The sequence below is a fragment of the Triturus cristatus genome, chromosome 11 (assembly GCF_964204655.1).
Source record: "Triturus cristatus chromosome 11, aTriCri1.1, whole genome shotgun sequence".
Lineage (NCBI taxonomy): Eukaryota > Metazoa > Chordata > Amphibia > Caudata > Salamandridae > Triturus > Triturus cristatus.
Window position 1 is genome coordinate 655,745,650 of NC_140594.1, and position 21,783 is coordinate 655,767,432.

Consider the following 21,783-nt stretch of genomic DNA (forward strand, 5'->3'; position numbering starts at 1 on the left):
ATAGGAATGAGCGCTCCAGTCCGATAACCCCCCGCAGGCGTGCCCCAACGCTGTACCTTAGAGTAGGGCTCGTCACTCTCTGCTCGCGGGGGAACACTCCACTCCGGCGATCTCCGGTAATCCCCAACTGCCAACACACCTTGATGACACTCCGGCGGCCCCCAGGCAGCAGAATCGGGGGCACCAGAGAGGCTCACAGACAGAGGAAGAAGAGGCAGTCTCGCAGGGGGGGGGAGGGGGGGTGGGAAGCCGGTGAAGTCTCCTCAGCGACGATCGGCTCTGCCGAGATGTCCCCGATTTGTGCCGTGGGGGGGGGGGACGGCGCCTCAGAGCGATACAAGGCACGCCCCTCACCCTCGAGAGGAGATCTCAGAGCGGGCGCCAAAGCGTCGTTGTCCTCCAGTCGTTGCTTCTCCGGCAGCTTCCGGTGAGTCGCGGCCGCGCCTGGCCACGCAGTGCCGATGTCCGGTCCAACCTTAGTCCCCGGATGCGGGAACGCCTCGGGGCCCAAAACAACGGGACCTGTTACTCCGGATCGGAGGCTGTGCCGGGGCTCCACCAAGCAGGGGCAGGGATCGCCAGCCTAAGTGCGCCCGATTTCAGTTCAAGATGTCAGGATATATGGCAGGATGATGTATAGGGAGGAGGTTATCGGCGGAGCCGAGGCACTACGTGTCCATCTTGCCTCGCAGCTAGGCCACGCATGATGATTTTTTTACATCATGAATACATTTTGATATCTTGGATATCTTGAATACATGGTGACATATCCGATGTCTTATTTCCAACACTGTAAATACTGCACGCATGCTTGTTCTTATTTTCCAACGACATTTCCAACCTTTTTGGACACACTGTATATTTTGCTTGGTATTTTGTCACATATATTGTACAGCCCTGAGGAAGCCGGATGGCCATGTTAGGGGGCGAAACACGTGTTGGCTGTAATTTGCTGTTGTTTACCCAAGGAAAAGTTGCAGTTTCCCAATAACTGCGTAAAACCCGTTTGTACAAAAGAAAACTGCAGTCTGGAATTACTTCCGCACAAATTACAAAAAATCAAGATTTGTCTTGACACTCCTTTGGAACTCTCTTATTGCCAGTGGGATGGGGATTCCCCACTGTTAAGGACAAAAACATAACCTATAATAGACTCAATAACACGGCTAATTAGGGATTGGGACCTTGTTTTCCCTACTTTTTCCTCAGGGGAAGCTAAACTAGACTTCTTCACTTGATCCTTGCCATGATAACAGGATTCCTTGCAGTATTCTGAGTTCATTTAATCGATCTTTTCTCCCAATCAATTTGAGAATTGTGTTCTGTTAACCATGGAAGTCCTAAGATTAATTGGAACTAAGGCGCATCGATTAAGTTAAACTGTAGGCTCTCTCGATGGCCATCTGGTAGAACAAGTTCCACCTCCTCGGTATGACTAACGATAGGACCCGAAGAAAGATTCGTACCATCTACCGCTCTCACTGCTTCACTCTTGGTTTTTCGGATTGCTTGCAATCCTATTTTTGAAGCAAATTTTATGTCGCAGAAATTTCCAGTAGCTCCACAGTCTATCATGACCAATATGTCAGGTTGGATGAATGTTCTAAATTTCAAGGTAACTGGAAGAGTTAAATGCTGAGCAGATGACTGTAGTGTGTTAGTCAACTGGTGAGAACCTGGATTTGTCTTCTTTAGCATCCACCAGTACAACCCCTCCTACTGGTGGTGCCACAAGTTTTCCTTTGGTGAAGCTTTTGGCTTCTTCGGACAGGCCTTAACGAAGTGGCCACTAACCCCACAGTACATGCAAAGGTTATTCAATCTCCTCTTCTCTTTTTCCTCCTTAGAAAGGGGACCCCTCACAGCCCCAACCAGCATAGGTTCTACAGTCTGGGTGTTCTCTGCTGTCCTAGTTCCTTCAGATCTCATCCGATCAAATCTGGGTACACTCGGGGAAACTCCCTACTTTTCTCGCCTTTTCGCTCAGTTTGTCTATAGTCCAATTCTAGGACCAAATCAATAAGGGCGGAAACTTCAGTGGGTCGATTGGGTATTTGTGACAGATCATCTTTGAGTTCGTCTTTCAAACCTCTGTAAAACAAGGCAGCTCTTTTATTCTCTGGCCAATCCATCTCTACAATAAGCGTATTAAATTGGGCCAAGTAGGCAACTAATTCCTTGCCTTGACTCCAGCAACTCGTTGTCAGTGGCTCGAGATACTCTTCTCCGATCAATGATCCGCAGAAATTCCTTTTTAAATTCGTCAAAATCATACATGATAGCTGAATCTTTGGAGACCAGAGGCAAGGACCAGGCAGCTGCGTCTCCACTTAAGTACGATAGAATAAAGGCTACCCGGGCCTGTGCCTCAGGGAAAATGGCGGGCCGACACAAAGTGCGGGGACCATTGTGTAAGAAAAATTTGGGCCTTTTGGGGGTCACCACTAAAATGTTCTGGTGGGGCAAGCGGAATAACAGGAGATAAAGAGTGTACGACTTGTGTTGTGCTCCCAGGGTATGGTAATGGGGTGGTATTACTAGCTTGTGTACCCGGAGATAGGGCTGAAAAACTAGTGCCTGAGATATAACCGTCCATTTTGCTGGCTAACTCTGTTGTTTCTCTCCAAGAGGCCAATAAGCCTTGTCTTAGGGTTTTGTTTTTTTCTCTAACAGCTAGCAATTCCTTTTGATTGACTTCTAAAACCCCTCCTAAACTCTTCAGGTCTTAACCCTCGGCCATTCTGCTTGGGTGAGTAAAACATTCCTGGGCACCTTACTCTGTCAAGAACCTCTTACTTGAAGTTTCCCAGGTACTTCACAGCAACAGAATGTTGCTAATTTCCTATGCCTCTCCGAGTCTCCTCCACACTCTCAAAGTAATTCCTAGAGAGTATGTAGGGACTCCTGGGGGGGAAGGGGTAAGGGACAGAGAAGAGACAGCCTTGTCTTCAAGTACTGGTGTCGTCTATCAGCAGCTACTCAATTTTGCTTCTTGCGCTTTTTCTGTTGTTAGACACTGTAAAACAAATGACACAGTTACTACGTTCTTCTCTAAGGCTCTGTTACTTTTAATACTTTCTTAATCCAATTGTAACAAACCCTTAAGGAGACTGGCTATTGCCTCTCTTCTATTAATAGGAGTCTTAGGTTCGGGCTCCAAAACGATGTTCACTGAGTAACTATTCTGTAGGAATACAATACAATTTTTGTAACTAGTATTTTGTCTGTAAACCATGTATTTGTAAACTACTCTGTATGTAGGGCTATTAACCTTTCTTTCTCTTTAAATGCAGGTGGTAATTTACAAAGCCTTCTCTCTCTTCTGGAAAGTCAACACTGGTAAGTACTTTTTTCGAACTTCTACATTATTAGCCTAATATTTTTTAATGCGTTCCTTATAACTGTTTGCTAAGTTGAGAGCAAGGAAAGGAGGGGGAAGGCAAAGGTAAGGTACAGGGTCTTTTAATATTCTACTAGGAACAGAATCTTGCAATTTTAGAAATAACAGCTTAAGAGCTGCACTTGCGTGACTGTTATCGGAATGCCAGGAAATTCAAAACTGGAACAAAGCCGGTGAATACTGACGGTTCTGTTGAAAGCTCATAATTCTTCTTCCTCCAGATTCTTGGAAAACCGTTGCGTAGTTTAACTGCTGACTACTGACGACACAAACAAAACGTAAATCTTGCTACTCTACCTGTAACACACGGACGAAGCACCGAGCGCTGCTGCAAGGGTAACGGACTCGGTGAGTGCGTACAGCTGAGGGCAAGCGCGAGCCTCAGCTGTGCTGGGAAATCACGCGCTCATTGTTGGAAGGCTTGAGAGCTGACCTTAGCGCTTCCAGCCATCTTTAAGGACTGCACCTTGACTAGTTTGGTCCAGGCCTTGTTGGGTAGCCTGCTGGGGGGGTAAAAGGCCTTAGTTAACCTCCTTCTGCCAAATGCAGTAGTAGCGCCCACAAGCTGGGATTTATACTGCCCAAGTCTAAGGTTCCGGACAGGAAGACTCCTTTAATACGTTTCAAAGCAAGACTAAGGGATACCAACTATTTCTGAAAACTAAATTGACCTCATTGCCTCTACAAAACCCAGCTCGAGGCAAGAGCTTTGTGACAAAATACAATTGGGAGCTCCATCATGTGCCCAAGCTCTCATCTCACCTCTTAGGCCATTGGACAGCCAGCCCTCGACCTCCATGGAAGATAAAAATGCAGAAGCAGGTCATCAAGAACTGGCGTACGAAGAGCCCCTAGGAAATCAGCTATTAGAGGCCGGGACCAGCTTTCAATATGACATCAGAACCATGCTAAATCTTTTTCTTGATGAGATACGCAAGCAAAGGAGATTGCAGCATTACATTCGCATCTATCCAAAATCGAAGAATCAGTCGGTACCTATCCAGCAAGATTACAAGAAGCTGAATCCAGGATATCTCTTCTTGAAGATCAGATGACCTCGATGCAGCATCAGGCTACTTTGGATAAAAACAGAAAATTATTTTGGAAACTAAGTTGGAAGAGCTGGAAAACTCTCTAACCTGCAGCTTGCCGGAGCCCCAGAAGGCTGTGAGGGGTCACAAACACATCAGTGGGTCGATTCATTCATTAAGGAAAATGTGCAGCCCAAATTCTCTGGAGATCTTACTATCACGAGAGCACATAGAGTTCCAGCTCAACCATTCCCAAACTCAAATCTACCTCGAACAATCTTAGTCAATTTTGCAGATTTCTGGGTCAAGGAACAAGATATTGACTAGAGCCATTCAAAAAGAGCAATTCTCAACTCTTGAAGTTCCCAGCTGTCGCATCTTCTCCGACATGGCAGCAGCAGTGGCTCGGTGCTGGAAAGAATTTGTTAAGCTTCTTTACTTGTTCAAGGCACAAGGGATTCAGACAGCCATAGCTCAGCAATCAAAGCTGCGAGTTTTAATGCAAGGGAAATTTCACGTTTGCAAATCTCTACGAAGCACAGGAACTACTACAGAAAATTACTATGGAAAAGTAGAGTGTCAGGAATGACTGTCGCGTATCTTTTTGTTTCTTTTTTTGTCTTCAAAATGTTTTGTTTTATTTTTTTACTAAGGGGGTGGGGTGATAGGTCACATTAGAGTGTAATACAATGGCACCCGGTTTAGGGGCTTTTCAGGGTGGGGAGGTAGGGGGTATGATGGGCTATTCTCCAACTGCCAGGGGTGGGAGAGGCACGGGGAGTTGGTGAGGGTCTGGGTGTGGGGCAGGGAAGTTGGAGGGGTGGGTAGGGAGGACGAGGTCAGGGGAGCAAAATTGAAAAAAGAGGAGAATTATAGAAGAAAGAGTTATCATGAGGGTAGAAGAATTTGAAGGAATGCAACAAAGGTGTATAAAATTGTTTGGTTTTGGTCATTCAGCTTATTTTTCAAGTGAAATGGATCTTAAAGTAAGGATAATATCGATGAATGTTAATGGAGTGTCCAACGAAAACAAATATAGTGGGGTGATTAGATGGCTCACCTCTTTTTCTCCTCAGGTTATTTATCTCCAGGAAACCCATTTAAAAATGAATACACCTAAACTCTTTATTCCTAAATATTACTCAAAGGCAATTTTCGCCTCTGCAGGGTTTGCAGTCAGGGGAGTAGCTATCTACTTTGGGCAAGGGATCGATTGGGGGATCTATCAAGTTTCTAGAGATCCCAAAGAGAGGTGGATCTGGGTCACCACCAGGGTAAATGGGAAACTCTTTAATTTTGTAAACTACTATGCCCCAATCGATGATGATCCCAAAGCTCTCTTAAGGATTAATGAGCTGGTCAGAGGGGTAGTAGGTCCTATAAAAATAGGGGTTAATTTTAGCTTTATTCAAGATTTAAAAACGCCCACTGCTAATAAAGCAATAAAACAACTAAAACCTAGGACAAAAAAAGTATAGAATTGTATGAAACAGGATTATCATCTAATAGACCCACTGTGTGAGGTGCATCAAGACGATACACAATTTACTTGCTACTCCCACTGATTTCAGACAGCTTCCCGCATTGATTTTTTTCTTATCCCTCATTATGTTAATTGTCTAAGTGCTGAAATTAGGGCCAATTCATTCTCAGATCATCCATTGGTTATAATCGAGATTAAAGTGAAGGCTGAAAGGTGGGAGAGATCCAGGAGGCAGATGGATCGGCTCCTCCTCTCGAACCCCAAATGGGTAGAGGATATGAAAGAATGGATTGAGACATTCTTTCAGGAGAATAAGGGCACAGCAGCTCTCTTCTCGGTCTGGGGGGCTTTTAAGGCTACATTGAGGGGTCAGATGCTGGCTTTCTCGGCCTCGCAATCTAAGATGCGGAGGCTGCAAATAACTAAATTGCAACACGCTGTTGACACTGCTTTAATTTAATCCAGAGGAATAGCGGCAGGGGACAGCGTTTGGAAGCTGAGGAACAATTAATTAAGGCTAAGCAGGAGCTAAGAGAATTTTGTATTCTCAAAGAAATAACTAGTTCACAGACGTATCAGCAGCATGTATATGAGGAGAGCCAGATGGTGGGGCAACTGCTTGCTTGGTCAAGCAGAGTAAAGCAGGAGGCCATGCTAATAACAGATTTTGAAGAACCAGAATCAGGGGTTTTGATTACTGATAAAGACAAAATTGCAAAAATCTTTTTGGGCCACTATTATAAGTTATACGCAACCAAATATACGGTTTCAAATGAGGCGATAAATCAATATTTTGAGGGCATTAATCTTCCACAGCTGACAAATGGACGGACAGAAGAAATAAGTGAAGAAATTACCCTAACTGAAGTTGAGAGTGCCCTTGCCTCAATGCCACGTGGAAAGGCTTCAGGAAATGATGGCCTACCAATAGAGTTTTATAAGATATTTTCAAAGGAATTAACACCTTTTCTGGTAGAGCTTTTTAATTTGTGAAAGTGGGAGGGGAGGTTTCATCTACTTTTAATAAATCTAGTATAGTTAGTTTTGTTAAAAAGGACAATAGCCATAAAAATGTCAATTCATACAGACCGAATTGTTTGCTGAATGCTGACTATAAAATATTAATGACAATTTGGGCAAATCGATTTTCTCCAATAGCACAGACGGTAATACACAAAGACCAGATGGGATTTGTCTCAGGAAGATATATGTCATCTAACACTGGGTTTTTAGTCCAAGCGCTTGATTTTTTTAACTCCAACAAACTGCCTGTTCAAATAATGATGGTAGAAGCTGTAAAAGCATTTGATCTAGTTAATTGGGATGCTCTCTTCGCTGTTCTTTAGGGAATTTATATCAAGGGGCCCAGGCTTAAGTTTTTATAAATTCTCAGCTAGCAGGAAGGGTGGACATAAGCCGAGGAACTCACCAATGGTGTCCTTTATCCCCAGCTTTGTTTGCTTTTCTTTATAGAACCACTTGCTACTAGGATTAGGGCTAAACTGCATATACAAGCGCCTCTGGAGGGGATGCCCAAATTATAACTGTTTGCAGATGATATTATTATTTACCTTAGGCCAGAGGAACATATTATCAAGAAAACACTGACAGAATTCATGCAGTTTGAATCTATTGGGGATATAAAATTAATCATAACAAAACTGAAATCCTGCTAATTAATGCAGACGGTCAAATTCTTCCAAGCTATCTGCAATGGCAAGCCCAATCCCTAGACCCAATTCGGTGTTTAGGGACATATGTTACAAACAGGTATAAGGAACTTTTTGACTGAATTATGTAGCAATGGCTACAAAGATCAGAAATGTATTAGATGGATGGATTCTTCTTCCACTTCCATTAATTGGCAGGGTAACTCTTATAAAAATGTCCATTTTTATTAATATTCTTATTTTCAAATGTACCAATAAAAATTAATATGTCTTATTTTAAGGAGCTGGAAGCAATGTTTCGTCAATTTGTTTGGAAGAAAAAGGTATCAAGTCTAAGACTTCCAGTACTTCATCTCAACATTAACCAATGGGGGTTGGGACCCCCAGGTCAGAACTTATTATGAAACTACTTTTGTGGATATAATGGCTCGAATGTTCGATGGCACGGAATCACTGGACAGTTTTTTTGTGGATAAAATGGTGCAGGAAGCAGAATCTCAGATTAAAGTTTTTATTAAAACCGTTAAACTCCCTACGAAGACCCGATACAAGACATTACAGGAATTTGGGGTTAGAATACGGTCATTTTATCATCTGAAGGCACAGACAGCAGGATATGAGTACTTGAAGCTTACAGAATGCAAAATGTTAGGCCTATATATGCAGAATAGCCAGATACGTTTCCGGGAAAGTAATGGTTTTAGGGAACTTGGCCACTTTATAGTAGGGGGGGATGTTTAAAATGGCATGAGATCCAGGCTAGGTGTGAAACGAGCTGTAAGCCGTTTTTTTAGGGTTCTCTCAGATTACCCAATTCTTGAAAAAAAATTGCCCTCCGTTAAGCTCTGCCCCAGTACCCCTATTAATAGCCCTTTATAGAGCTACGTTTGGGGGGTTGGAAACTGGTATAGACTTTTGCGGAACCAAAGGGAAAGTTCTTTAGTAATAAACTATTTAGACAAAATCTCCCAAGAAACACAGTGCACTTTTTCAGAACTTGAGGGACAGGAGATTTTGTTGCATGGCAATAAAGCACTAAGAGCAGCACATTTTTAAAGAATGGCATTCTTATCCAGCTGAATGTCTTAGTATACACCAAGAGTTTTACCCGGCAATAGAGGACAAGTGCTTTCGTTGCCGGCAAATGGGTCCGGGGGCTGGCTTTATATTTTTTTTACTTGTCCTCTTTTAACCCAGTTCTGGGAGGAAGTGTTTTCCGCCCTCAATGAGGGCTTACAGAGAAAACTAAAACCGGAGGCAGAGATAGCATTGTTTGGGAATGTAAGGCAGAGCCCAAACGCTCCAATCTCCAAAGGGGAGAAAGCATTTATAGCGATATCCTTTTTAATGGCACGGTCCTTGATCCTTCAGTATTGGAGGACAACTAAAGTTCTAGCCTACTTAAATTGACATAAAAAAATGCTACGTACCAAAACCTTTGAGAAAGCTTATGCCAAAAGGGTAGGGGCTATTATTCTCAGCAGTTTAGAAATATATGGGTAAAGCAGAAAGTCAAATGTATAGCACCTTAGGTTGAGGCGGGATGGTCAACTTTTGTCTCTATATAAAGTCTACTGCCTTGGGAAAGAAGGAAAAGATATATGGATTATTAAGGAGGAGAGGACTCAAAATGTTATTTAATGGATTTTATGTACAATGATACAATTAATGGCCTAATCATATAGAAGCTGCTATGCACTGCACTGGAAGTATTTGCCTTTATAGAAATCTGAATCTAATAGCTGACCATGCCAAAGCTGCTCTGCACTTTATTATCTGTATTTTGGATAGGTGGTGGGTTTGTGCCTGTATAGGACGAAGATAATGGAAATTATCGATTCCAGGCATTAGCTAAGAAGAAATTTTGAATGTTATAAGGTGTAAACAGCTATATTTATTGTGAATTTTTTGTCTTCTCTGTTATAATTCTGCTCAGTAAAAAATAAAAAAAATATAAAATAAAAGATTTACTTACAAAGGGAAAGCAGCCCGTAGATTCATTAAACAGCTGAAGCTACCAGTCAATCGAATAGGCTGGGCTCTACTGGACAGAGAGTATATTAACGAATTGGTATAGGAAATTGCATTAAACAATTATATGATGATAATCCAACTTATTGGTTATTCCAACTCCTTAAGAATAGTTATCTGCACTCTAGAAGACATACATATGCTGAGACAAATGTTTTTATAAAGTTACATAAAAACTATCAACAATGTGAACAAGACTTGCTATTGAAACAAACAATACTTGAAGATTTCAGATAGAAAGGAGCACACTCCAATACTAAATAATCTTGAACTACCCGAATGCTTCACAACTCTCCCCTTATCCAATTGGCACCAATCAGGAATCACCCAATTAGAGGACTTATTTAATAATCATTCACTGAAATCCTTCTCAGAATTACAAACGTAATTTATATTTCATCATAATCAATTCTTTAAATACATAAAAACGAGGTCCTATCTCTTAAAAAAAAATAATAGAGTGATATTACCTCTAATTCAAAATAACTTTAGTAAGATGATGTTTATGCAAAAAAATCCTCAATTTTCGCTTGTTTGATGAGATTTAAACCCAATGACTCACAACAATGGGCTAATAAGTGCTTCCAAGGGCAGGGGGGGAAGTAGTAACATCTAACAATATCACTAGTACCCTGACGCGTAATTGTGGAACTATTACCCCAACAAGATTAAGAGATCAATTATATCATGCTATTTACGATTCTTATGTCACCCAGTCCAAGCTTAGTGAGTGGTACAACTTAACACAATCATGTGACTGCTGCGTGTGCATCACAGCGGATACTATTCATATGTTTGCTATATATATATATATATAATACAAGAGGAGAATCAGGCAGTTTGTCCTTGATATTTGAGGCAGTCAAAGGCATAGCTCACAAGAGCCCTGCGTAACTTTAGAACAGCAATGACAAAGGATACGGCTGATTGGCAGTACTTAACATATGTGGTTCTGCCAACGTGTGAAACCAAACCTGCAAAACAAGCAGATTAAATGCCACCTCCCTTTCTCTCTTAGTCTCTTCAATAATGACTTGAGGCACAGGCCTTTGAAATGGGATTTGTGTTTTTCCTGTGCATGTCAGAGGTGCCATATCAAGAAAAATATATTTGTTTGTGTTCCTTCGCCACAGAAAAAAACTTTTACTAGCTAAGGGTCGTTGTAAGTGTAGGGCGTGGGTAACAGGGTACCAAGATCCAAGCAAATGTGTAGTGCTGCTTCTCTATGTCCCTGAAAAGTTAGTCCCACTGCATGCTGCTGTCCTTGCTGCCTTGGGTCACTGGTGGCACCATTAAACATGAATATATGACTGATATAAAACAATGACTTAAGGATATTTGATGCGGTTGGCAGCGCCAGGCTGATAGGATGCTGAATCCTACCAGAACAAGTGGCGGTTCTTTTCCCAATAGCATTAAAAACACTATGCATTACCCATGCTCACGGATTGAGACTGAACTTGCAAAATCTTGAGCATTATCCTAATTCCTTTCTTTCTAGTTAAGGTTCACATGCTCCAGCTTTCACATATAGAGACAAAAATCTATCTGTTTTTCTGTCTGTGTTTATATTTAGAAATGAAAAACTCAGAAATGAAGTCTCATCTCTCCATACTGTCTGGCATTACTGGCAGGCCAACACCTGTGAATACTAATTGCATAGAGAGAAGAAGAACAGGAGGGAATTCCCCATTAAAGCTTGACTAGCTGCAGTACTATAATGCAAATGCTTGCAGGTGATTTTACTTTTTGTTTGCATGTGGCTATTTAGCAGACGGAGGGCCTGATTTAGAGTTTGGTAGACAGTTTGGCATTTCTGCCTGCCTTATGTATCGATGGCGTGACCTTAACTATTCTGTCGACAGAGCCCCCATTAGCTGCATTGACCAAATACTTTTTTTTTAACTCTATTTATGAATTTTAAGCAAAGTATAACAAAGCAGTGTTGTATCGACATTGCAACCAAAATCATGCATGTATATGCAATTTCCCTTTCTACATACATCGTCTATTATCATGTCCAGCTATCTTGAAGTGCTCCGGTAACAATAACATTAGTGGCTACATCATAGTCCCGTTCATATATACATAGCGTTCCTGTTATCGCCCACCAATAAGAAACCAAAGTAATACCCCCCTCAACCCTTTCGAAAGTAATGTTGCTTATGGGGTAGATGTGTTCGTAGGATCCTGAGCCAGTAGATATCCATGCAGCGGTCCCCAAATGTCTTTGGGCTTAGAGGCAGAGGGCAATAGTTCAGCGTACGTGGCAGTTTGCTCTTGACAATACACCAGGTCTGCCAACCATTCCTTAAATTTCGGTGCTCGACCCCGTCCCCATCTACATGCTACCCTGCGCATTGCCAGCAGGAGGGATAATGCCACGAAATTCCTGCATTTGGCAGGTAACTGTTTTGTATATCCTAATAGTGCAAGAAGTGGGTCTCTGGTCATGCGGATATCTACCATTGTCTACAGTGCTGTGAACACCTGTTCCCAAAATTCCTGTACCGTCGCGCAGTCCCAGGCTAGGTGTAAAAATCCCGCCCCCGGCTGTCCACACCTGGTGCAGCAATCGTTGTCTGCCAACTGAAATCTGAACTTTTTCACTGGTGTGTAACACAATCTATGCAGGTATTTGTAATGTATCACTCTCAGCCGGCAGCTGGACGAGATCCGCGCCATTTGGAGACAACAGTAGCTCCACTGCTCGTCTGTAATGTCCTGCCCCACATCCTCCCCCCAATGCTGTCTAGCCGAGCCATCAATTTGCTCTCGATGTTCATGTAGCGCGTGGTATAGTCTAGATACTAGGTGTTTTCCATCCTTGGACCCCAACATCTGGTGTAGAGGCCCCAGGCATGCTGGCTCCCGTGGAAAGTCCGGGAGAAGCGCCCGCATCCCTTGTCGCAATAGCACATAAAGGAACACATCCAGTGGCGTGGGTTGCACTCCCTGCATGAAGTGATCTAGTGTGCGCAGTTGCCCTGCATGAAAAAGATCCCCCCACGTGTTGACCTGGGCTCTTCTACAGAGATCGTGGAACCCCTTCTCCTGTAGGAGAGAGAGACTGGGATGATAGGTGAGGGGTAGCCTAGAGGAATAAAGAAAGGGAGTATTCAAATGCTTCGCTATCTGACGCCACGCATCTACCAAGCCAGTTTTTGTTGTGGCCTGCTCCCCTCGGGAGCGCACTGCCCCCTGTATGAGTCCATTGAGCGGTATTGGTTCTGCGAGCCAATCTTCCACCGCAACCTGCGGCATATATCGGGGGGATACACCCAGTAGTAGGAGTAGTGCGCCTGGGCACTTAGAAAATACACCTCGAAGTCAGGGATATTAAGCCCCCCTTGGTCATACGGCCTAGTCAGTACAGACCATTGCAAATGCGCCCTCTCCCCCCCCCAGAGTAGCCTAGTGAGTTCAGAACGCAATCGTTGAAAGAAAGCTTTCCCTGGGTAGTAGGGTATGTGGGAGTATTATCATTTTTATTATAGACGTCCGTCCCGCTAGCGAGAGGGGTAAGGAGATCCATCGTGTCACACAGGTGCTTAAGCGGTCCATAGCGGTACCATAGTTCGCCCTTATGGTCTCCTCCCTGTCCCTGGTTATCCATACCCCTAAGTACTTTAGTTTAGCATTACACCACTCCAACGGGAAATCAAGTGGGAACTGGGTGACCGCCTCCGTAAGTGGAAACACCTGTGATTTCCCCCAATTAATACCTACTCCAGACAGCCGACCGAAGCGTATGAATTCTCGCAATAGAGGATTTATGTTATCCTGGGGATCCCGTACATAGAGCGTGATGTCATACGCGTATAGGGAGATCAAAAGCTGTCGGAGACAACAACGGAACGCTTTATCTCGGTGAACCTGCCGCAACCTAGAGGCCAACGGCTCCAACGCAATGGCAAATAGTAGCGGAGACAGCGGGTATCCCTGACGGGTCCCCCTAGATATTGGGAGCTGTTGAGACAAGTGTCCATTAATCAAGATTCTGGCCAAGGGCCGGCAGTACAATAACTGAAGCCAGGATAAATACAAACTTGGAAAGCCCATCCTCTGCAATATCCCAAATGGGTAATCCCACTCCACCAAGTCAAACGCCTTGCTGGCATCCAGGAACACCGCGGCTAGCGGGAACTCCGGGGCCACCGTCTGTATCAGTGAGAACAGGGTCCGCAAATTATGAGATGTCGCTCTGCCCGGCACAAACCCGGACTGATCCGGGAGTATCAATTTATCCATAAGTAGGGACAGCCGATTTGCCAAGACTTTGGCCAATATCTTGGTGTCGCAATTCATCAGCGACAGTGGTCTATATGAGTCGCATAGCTCTGGGGGTTTCCCTGGTTTCAGTAAGGAAGTAACTACAGCCTCTCTCATTGAACGAGGCAGCATCCCCACCTCCAGGGATTCTTCATAGACCTCTTTTAGCACTGGTGCCATGATTTCTATGTAGTTTTTATAAAATTCAGCAGGCAGCCTGTCCGACCCTGGCGCCTTACCATTTTTTAGCTGCATTATTGCTTCCTTTATCTCGTCCAGTTCGAACGGGAGACACAGAAACTCCCGCTGCGTGTCACTGAGCCACCCTAGCGCTACCTCCCCCAAAAACTCGTCTAATTCAAGCGGCCCCTGTCTCTGGGAAGTATACAGATCCTTACAATGATTACAGAACGTGTTTAGAATATCTAAGGAGTCTAGTTTTGGCTGTTCCCCTGGGACTTGTATTTCCAATATATGTGAGGCAAATCTTGGACGTCGGGTTATCTCCGCCAGCGCCTTCCCTGGCCTTTCTCCCTCTCCATATTTACGAGCTACCCAGTAGCGCCCTTTGTGTTTTGCTTCTCGTTGTGCCGCTGCCTCGTATTCCGTTAGTTTCTTATGGAAGGCTGTGTTCAAGTGTCCCGCCTCTTCACCCTCCATCTGTCTTTCTAGGCCCTTCAGCTACCGCTCAAGCCTTTGCAGCGTTCGCTGCAAGTCTCGCAGTACGCCAAAGCTTTTGGAAAGACAAACACCTCTTATGGTCACCTTGAACACTTCCCATATCGTTTCTACAGTATCGACCGACCCTTTGTTCCTTCGAAAAAGAAATCATGAATTTCTTCCCCCAGTTCAGCCTGGAAGACCGCATCCATTAAGGCCGTGGGCTGAAGACGCCAGCTCGGCCTTGGCATGTCATAGTCTGGCATGGACAGCTCCACCTTCACCGGACAATGATCAGAGAAGGTTCTAGCTAAGTGTGCCGCACTGCGTACAGCCGTCCCTAGCCCTCTTGATAGCAAACAGTAATCTATCCTTGCCCAAGTCCCTTTGTATGAAGTGAAATGGGTTCCTTTCCTCCCTTGTGGCTGTAGGTGCCGCCAGCTATCTATCAGTCCGCCTTCCCCCATAATACCTTGTAATGCCTCTTGCGCCTTATTATAATGATGCGGTGCCGGGTGCGATCTGTCCAAAGGGGGCTGAAGGACTGCATTAAAATCCCCCCCATATAATGTGTGTGGAACCAATGGTCAAGATCTTATTCCATAGGTCAGTAAAGAATATTGGGCTATCCGAGTTAGGGCCATAACAGTTTACGAATGTAATAGAGTCTTTTCCCAGCCTCCCCCATACAATGATGTATCGACCTTGCGAGTCCGCTGCCACTCCTATCTGTTCAAAGCGAACCTGTTTTTTGAACAGTATCGCTACTCCTTGAGCATACGATGAGTAGGACGAGAACAGTCGATGTCCTGCCCATTTGCTCGCTAATCGAATCCCAAGCCTAGGGTCTATATGTGTTTCTTGCAGCATCACCACATTTATTTGGTGCCTATCCAGGTACGCTATCACTTGCCTTTGTTTCCGAGTATCTCCTAGCCCTCAAATATTCCAAGACATCACGTTTAATGCACCACTAGCCCCCTGCATCTTCATCACTCAGCAATCTCAGCCGAATCATGTTTTGGGAATATTCTGCTCCAGTACAATAATGTCTTCTGCAATCTCTTTTGCTGCACATGCCTGCCCACTGCCTTTTTGCGGTAACAACATGAAGAACCCACCCCTTCCCTTCCCCCTCCCACTGAAGCACCCCAACCATGCCAGAAGTATACATTCCCTCCCCCCTCCCATCGCCCATTTGTCCCATCCGCACCATTCACATAACAGTCCCCACCGGTGATTCACCATGCAAAGCAAGTACAGAAAGGGTCAAAGGGCAACAACCAAAATGTAACAAAGAAGGGTGTTCCCCGATGGGGTAACGCCTTAGGTGACTCACGACTTCCTCGGGCCGTCCAGCAACGCCCTCCTGTCTCTCGAGTGCCTGGACAGCGTCTGAGGTAGCTGTCTGTGTACATGTATCATTAACATCGTTCAATAATCCACTGTCTGCATTTAAATCTTTTCACTCATGCATCTTTCGTGGTTTCCGTAACTTGATCCCTCGATGAGCATGAGCAAGGGCACATGACCTCGCCCAGGGCCACGGCTCTTCCATCCCCTAGTCCTCCCATCTTCTTCATTCCGCCACCTGGGAGGGAGACCGTCCCGTCTCTTCCTGCTGCTCCGCTGGTTTCGGCTGACGTTGTAATTTCTTCAGGAACTCCTCAACTTGCTGTGGCCTGGTGTAGAACGTTTGTCTTCCCTGATGCGTAACACGAAGACGGGCCGGATATAAGAGGGCATAATCTATCCCAGCTTGCCGTAGTTTTTGTTTCACCGGCAAGAATTTGCGACGTTCTTCCTGCACGTGGAGGGTGAAGTCTGGGAACATCGTGAAGGGCACTCCCTCATATGTTAAGTTCTTTTGTTCCCTGGCAATCCGCAGCGCAACATCTCTATCTCTGTAATTCAATAGGCGCACGATTATGGGTCTAGGCGTTCCTCCAGGAGAGGGTCCCGGCCCCAGAGAGCGATGGGCTCGTTCCACTATGAAGTGGGGAGAGAGTAAGTCCGTGCCCACCACAGCCTTCAGAAGGGCCTCGATATACTCCTCCATTCTTCCCGTGTTGGTGTTCTCCGGAATGCCTAAGACGCGTATATTATTCCTGCGACCGCGCGCTCCTATGTCCTCATTCTTGGCTGCGATGACTTTAAGCAATTTGTCTAATTGTGCTGTTGTCTGTTGTACTTGTTCCGCTGTATCTTCAACGGTAGATATACGTTGCTCAGCCTCCTATAGCCGCGTCTCGTGACCCTCCAGGGTGCGGGCTATGGCATCCATACGTACCGCTATGGAGTCTATTTTGCCCCCTATGTCCGCGAATCCCCGCTGCATTTGCAGCAGAAGCGCATTCAGACCCTCTCCGGGCACAGGCTCCAATGACGTTGACACTGATGCCGCCTCCGTCCCTCCATCTGATTCCACTTGAGGTGGCTTTGTCGGCTTCTTGGCATCAAAAGTGAGCCGCAACTTGTGGGCATCCGTCTTCCCCATCCGGGCGCTGAGTATGTCAGCCGTCCTTTTCGTGCCGGGAATGGAGCTGCTCGCACTAATAAGGACAGGCGCTTTAAACATCAGCCTTCAGTCAGCCAGTGCGAAGGTTCTCACCCCCTCCACACTTCGGCCCTCCGAGATGGCTTCTCCACCCGCAGCGGGGGATCCCAGTCACAGGTGTCTCGAACTATTAGCTCTCGATTCACCCCCTCGGCAGAGGCTCTGAGGAATACTCAAATATTGGTATGCAGACACTTTCAGCCCTAGGTCGGTCCTGCGTCTTCAGCCCGCGCCCCCTGGGACAGTCTCAATCCCGTTGATCGTTGGCCAAATAGGCGCCAAGCAGCAGGTCCTCTGTTCTCGCTCTCCAACCACAGACGAGAAGTCCGTCCACTAGCGCTATGCCGTCCTCACCGCCAAGCGCCGGTGGACGCTCCTCCGGCCACCGCCGGCACCCCGATGGTCCCAACTGTAAGGCTCTTACCGATAGCGCAGGACCTAGTATTATCCCGGGCCTCTCGCCGCTTCACTGGCCCTTATACTCACGCTCTGGGGCTCCTCTCCGTACCATCCACAGTACACCGCATGCATTGGGCCCCGGGCTCCACTCTCAGGCATGTCTCCCTCGCTCCAGGTCGCAGCGTCAGCAGTAATTCAGGCAGTCAGAGGATGCCGCGTCTCAGCCTCCACCCTCCGTCAGGGCGATCATTGCAGGCCCCGCCGCGATTACCACGTAGCCCTTCTCTCCGCCAGCCTCATGAAGTTGCTTACCCTATGATCTGGCAAGCGGTGCTTGTGGCGCTATATACTCCTTCTGTCCTGGGATCAGCACCGGTAGTCTACTCTTTGCAGTCACTGGCCGCGCACTTTTCGGCCTTTCCAGAGCGCTGCAGCCACGCTGCGCCGCCCGCGTGCTCCACCAAGCCGTCACTCTGCTCCACGGCTCCAGTGCAATCACTTCGGTCTCCACTTGCCTCTTTTATTGTCTAGTGAAGCGGTCAACAGTCGGCTAATTCCTCGCACCGCTGGCACTCGTAGCGTAGCGGGAGCATTTCTCAGTTAAAACGATCTTTTTAGGATAAATAACGGATCGGCGAGACAGCTTGCGGGAGCCTCACGAAAGTGCGGCCATTCCACCCGTGCGCCACCTAGCCCCCCACATTGACCGCATACTTCCTCTGATGGCAGAGGGTCGTTGGACCACCTGACTTATTTAGCGTGGAGAGTGTAATGTTTTTTTTTCTTGTCTGTCAACGACTGGAAAAAACAGACAGTGAAGTACAGGGAAAAACATAAAATGACCCCTCTGCACTTTAGAATAAAACTCTCACTGTGTAGATGTCATTCATGTTTTCAGAAACAAACTCCCAAAGCGAGAAAAGAAAACAAAAAAATGGTTAAAAGGTGTCCACCAAACTTTTAGCACACTGAAAGGAACAACCATGATGGCAGTACCTTTCAATATACAGAGATTACCACTGGGTGGGCAGTGTTCAAAACCTTCATTGAGGTGAGAAAACATTCAAAGACTTTGAGGAAAGGGGTGTTAGCCCCCTCCGCTGATAATCCTGCAACAGTCAAAACTCAAAAGTCAATAACTATAACAAGTTATTACGTGCTAGGGCCTATTTTCAAACTTTGAGAGTGAGTTTGCAGAAATGTCAGGTTAACAAAATTGAAAATGTGTCACAAGTGTCAGTAGAGGTGTGTTCTAAAGATCACATTCCCGGATAAATATGTTCAAATATGAATGTGCTCTTAAAGTTTTCTCATGTAACACTTTAGCTAGGTCACCATGAAAGGAAACATTATGTTTAGATGAAGACCAGCGATCGGGGCAGGCACACATGGCAAGAGAAGGAGAGGGTGTGGTACCAGAGTAGTGATTTTAACATTTCGTCTGACCATACTATAATTTCCCAATATAATATTTCCATATACAAAGCTATCGCCTCATTGGAGTTAATATTATAAAATATACATCCAAATAGGAGATATTTATGTAAACGATTTTAAGGATGCAATATTGATGTCAGACACTATTTCTAAATTCTTTATTCTGTCATATAAGTGAAAGAAACAGCCAGGTGAACATCAGTTACTAGCTAGGTCACCGGGATCAAGAATTCTTTGAACATGTATGATCATAAGATGTATATTTTAATTTATAGCAATTCAGAACATGCTTGGCCAAAACTCTCATTACTCATTGCTTATAAAATAAAAATGGGTTCTCTGTGATGCACTGAAATCCTAGTTTCACTGCCAAAAATGAAGAACTCTTCCTTTGAAGGTATGGCATGCTAGTTCCAGCCCTTGCTTCCCTAAGCAGAAAACAATGTTCATCGGAAAAGACGTTGAGAAAAGTAAATAAACCACTGTGGGGCATGTTCCCAAGGAGATATCGCCACGTTAGTGGCATTTTTCTGCCACTAAAGCGGCAATATTTTTATCGCCCTGTTCACAAGCTGTCGCTAACAACCTTTAATGACAGCTTTCTGGCGATAGCGGCCGCTTACAACATCCGCAACGATGTTAGAGACAACTATCGCTAATCAAATGCAATGTAGGCGTTCCCATGTTAAAACACACGCTAACCCCACTTCGCGATATTCTTAACGATCGCCCAGACCGGCGATGTGATAAAAAAACAGCCGCTAAGGCCTGTTAGCTGCAGGAACTTAAGACCAGACAAAAGGAGGGCTTAAAAATGGTGAAAAATAGCAGCATATAAGGGAGACTAGCCCAGAGCCTCTTCTGAAGATCCACTGATGCCATGGAGGTACTAATCATGCAGCTTGGAGCACCAAGAAGACCACAACAATGACTGCCAGCGCCACCTCCCCCAGGACCACCACCGAGGCTGCGTCAAATAAGACAGCGGGTCTATCGCCAATGCATCATCCTCACAGACCTAACGCCAGAGGATGTTATTGCCCACTACAGGCTCAAAAGGACATCCATCCTCCGCATCCAGACACAGATAGCCCACAGGCTGATAGCACCAACACAGCAGATAAGCAACATCCCTCTGTAAACAAAGCTGCTGGCTGTGCTGCACATGTTGGCCTCAGGTACAATCCAACCAACAACTGCCAGAGTCGGAGGAGTCTCACAGCCAGCCCTATCAAAGTTTGTCACAACTGTTTTGGATGGCATAATCAGCCTGATACCCCAGCACCTTTACTTCCCCAACACTGCGCAGGAACAGCTGGAGACAAAGCAAGGGTTCTATGCCATAGCTGGCTTCCCACATGTGTTGGGGGCAACTGACATGTCCTACTTGTGCCCCCTGCGGATACTGCCCACATATACCGCAACAGATAGTACACACATTCCATCAATGTACAGGCAATAGTGGACCACTGGGGCCTGTTCACCAATGTTGTAGCCAAGTCCCCGGCAGTGTGCATGATTCCTTCATCTTCCGCCAGTCCATCATTAACCAGCGATTTGAGGATGGCACATATGGAAATGCACTGCTTGTTGGTAAGTACTAACTGAACACACCACACACATCAACACCACAATCATAGAAAACACAACTGTGAGAATGCACACATTCCAAACTCACATAGAACATGACAATCAACATGCCCACCTACCAGACACAACAACACAAGATACTGTGGTAACTGGGGCCAGCCATGTAGACAAACCATTCCCAAAGGCATAGCCCCTCTGCCACACAATTGCAAATGTTTTGAGAGGTGGGAACCAAGTATGTGCGATGGAGGTACTTAACCTATGAAGAAAGCATGTACACAAGCCCGAGGGGTGCAGTAGTGTACTGGACAGTCTTGATTGTGCAGAGCACGGACATGTCCATGTGGGCATATAGTGCGTTTCCGTTGTCCAGCCTGATGGCAATGACAGGGATGATGACTGTCCTACCTGACGGTGGGTGAGAACCATGTGAAGATAGCATGGAGGATGCAGACGCTATCGAAGCAGCTGCAGGCCACTGCGTAGACCTGTTTGTACATGGAATGGGAGGAGTCGAGTACGATGCTTAGGTACCTAGAGTTGTGGTAGGGAAGGCTGCCAAAGGCGCTGGCCCACCAGATGTTGCCACATGCTGATGGTATGGTCACGAGGATGAGGACTAATGTCTCCTCTATGTGGAGCACATCCCAGCTTTTGAACATCCATGTTGCAATTTGCTGCAATCCTCCCTGGAACCCCAGTCTGGTGTGTGTGCACGCCTTGTTGAGGGAGAGTATGAGCTAGGTGTCCTTGTAGGTGGTGATGTCCAATGGTTCCCTTCATGTAGCTCCAGTTCTACTCAAGGCGTCTGCAGATGCATCTGTCATCTTTGATGTTGTTGGTGACCGAGGTGGCATTCATAGCACGCTGTATGTTGGAGTTGAATATTGGTGCAAGTGTGTACGCGCAGTTGTAGATACATGTGTTGAAATGCCAGACAGTGCTGTTGGCGTGGCCTGCAGTAGTGTTGCTGTTGATGGTGGAGTGTACCAGATCCTTGGTGGCTCTGCTCCAGTAACTCTGTGTGGCGCCGGCTGTGGGTTTGGGTGTCATGGGGTTTCGCAATGAGGAAGTGTATGCTATGCTGGTCACACCATGGGCGTTGAGTGTTATTGATCAAGTGGATGCACACAAGCAAATAGGCTCGGGGGGAGGGACGAGCAGCTGTGAGGAAATGTAATTCGCATAGATGCTGGTCATATTGTAAGAAGCTACACATGGCAAACATCAATCCCAAAGTAGCACCAATCACA

General features: G+C 45.7%; 1 protein-coding gene across 10 annotated transcripts in view; it reads right to left on the bottom strand.

Annotated features, from left to right (window-relative positions):
* The window catches only part of LOC146785255 (galactose-3-O-sulfotransferase 2-like), a 306,791-nt gene that overhangs the window by 74,187 nt on the left and 210,821 nt on the right, over nucleotides 1–21,783 (bottom strand). For 6 of the 10 annotated variants that reach the window (XM_085634192.1, XM_085634191.1, XM_085634188.1 and 3 more), the window contains one exon: nucleotides 9,560–9,628. The exons of 2 other annotated variants lie outside the window; for them this stretch is intronic. In XM_085634192.1, the coding sequence (XP_085490318.1) occupies nucleotides 9,560–9,628 (69 nt within the window). The remainder of the gene's footprint in view (nucleotides 1–9,559; nucleotides 9,629–21,783) is intronic. 2 more of the 10 variants (XM_085634195.1, XM_085634194.1) reach the window with 1 other exon arrangement.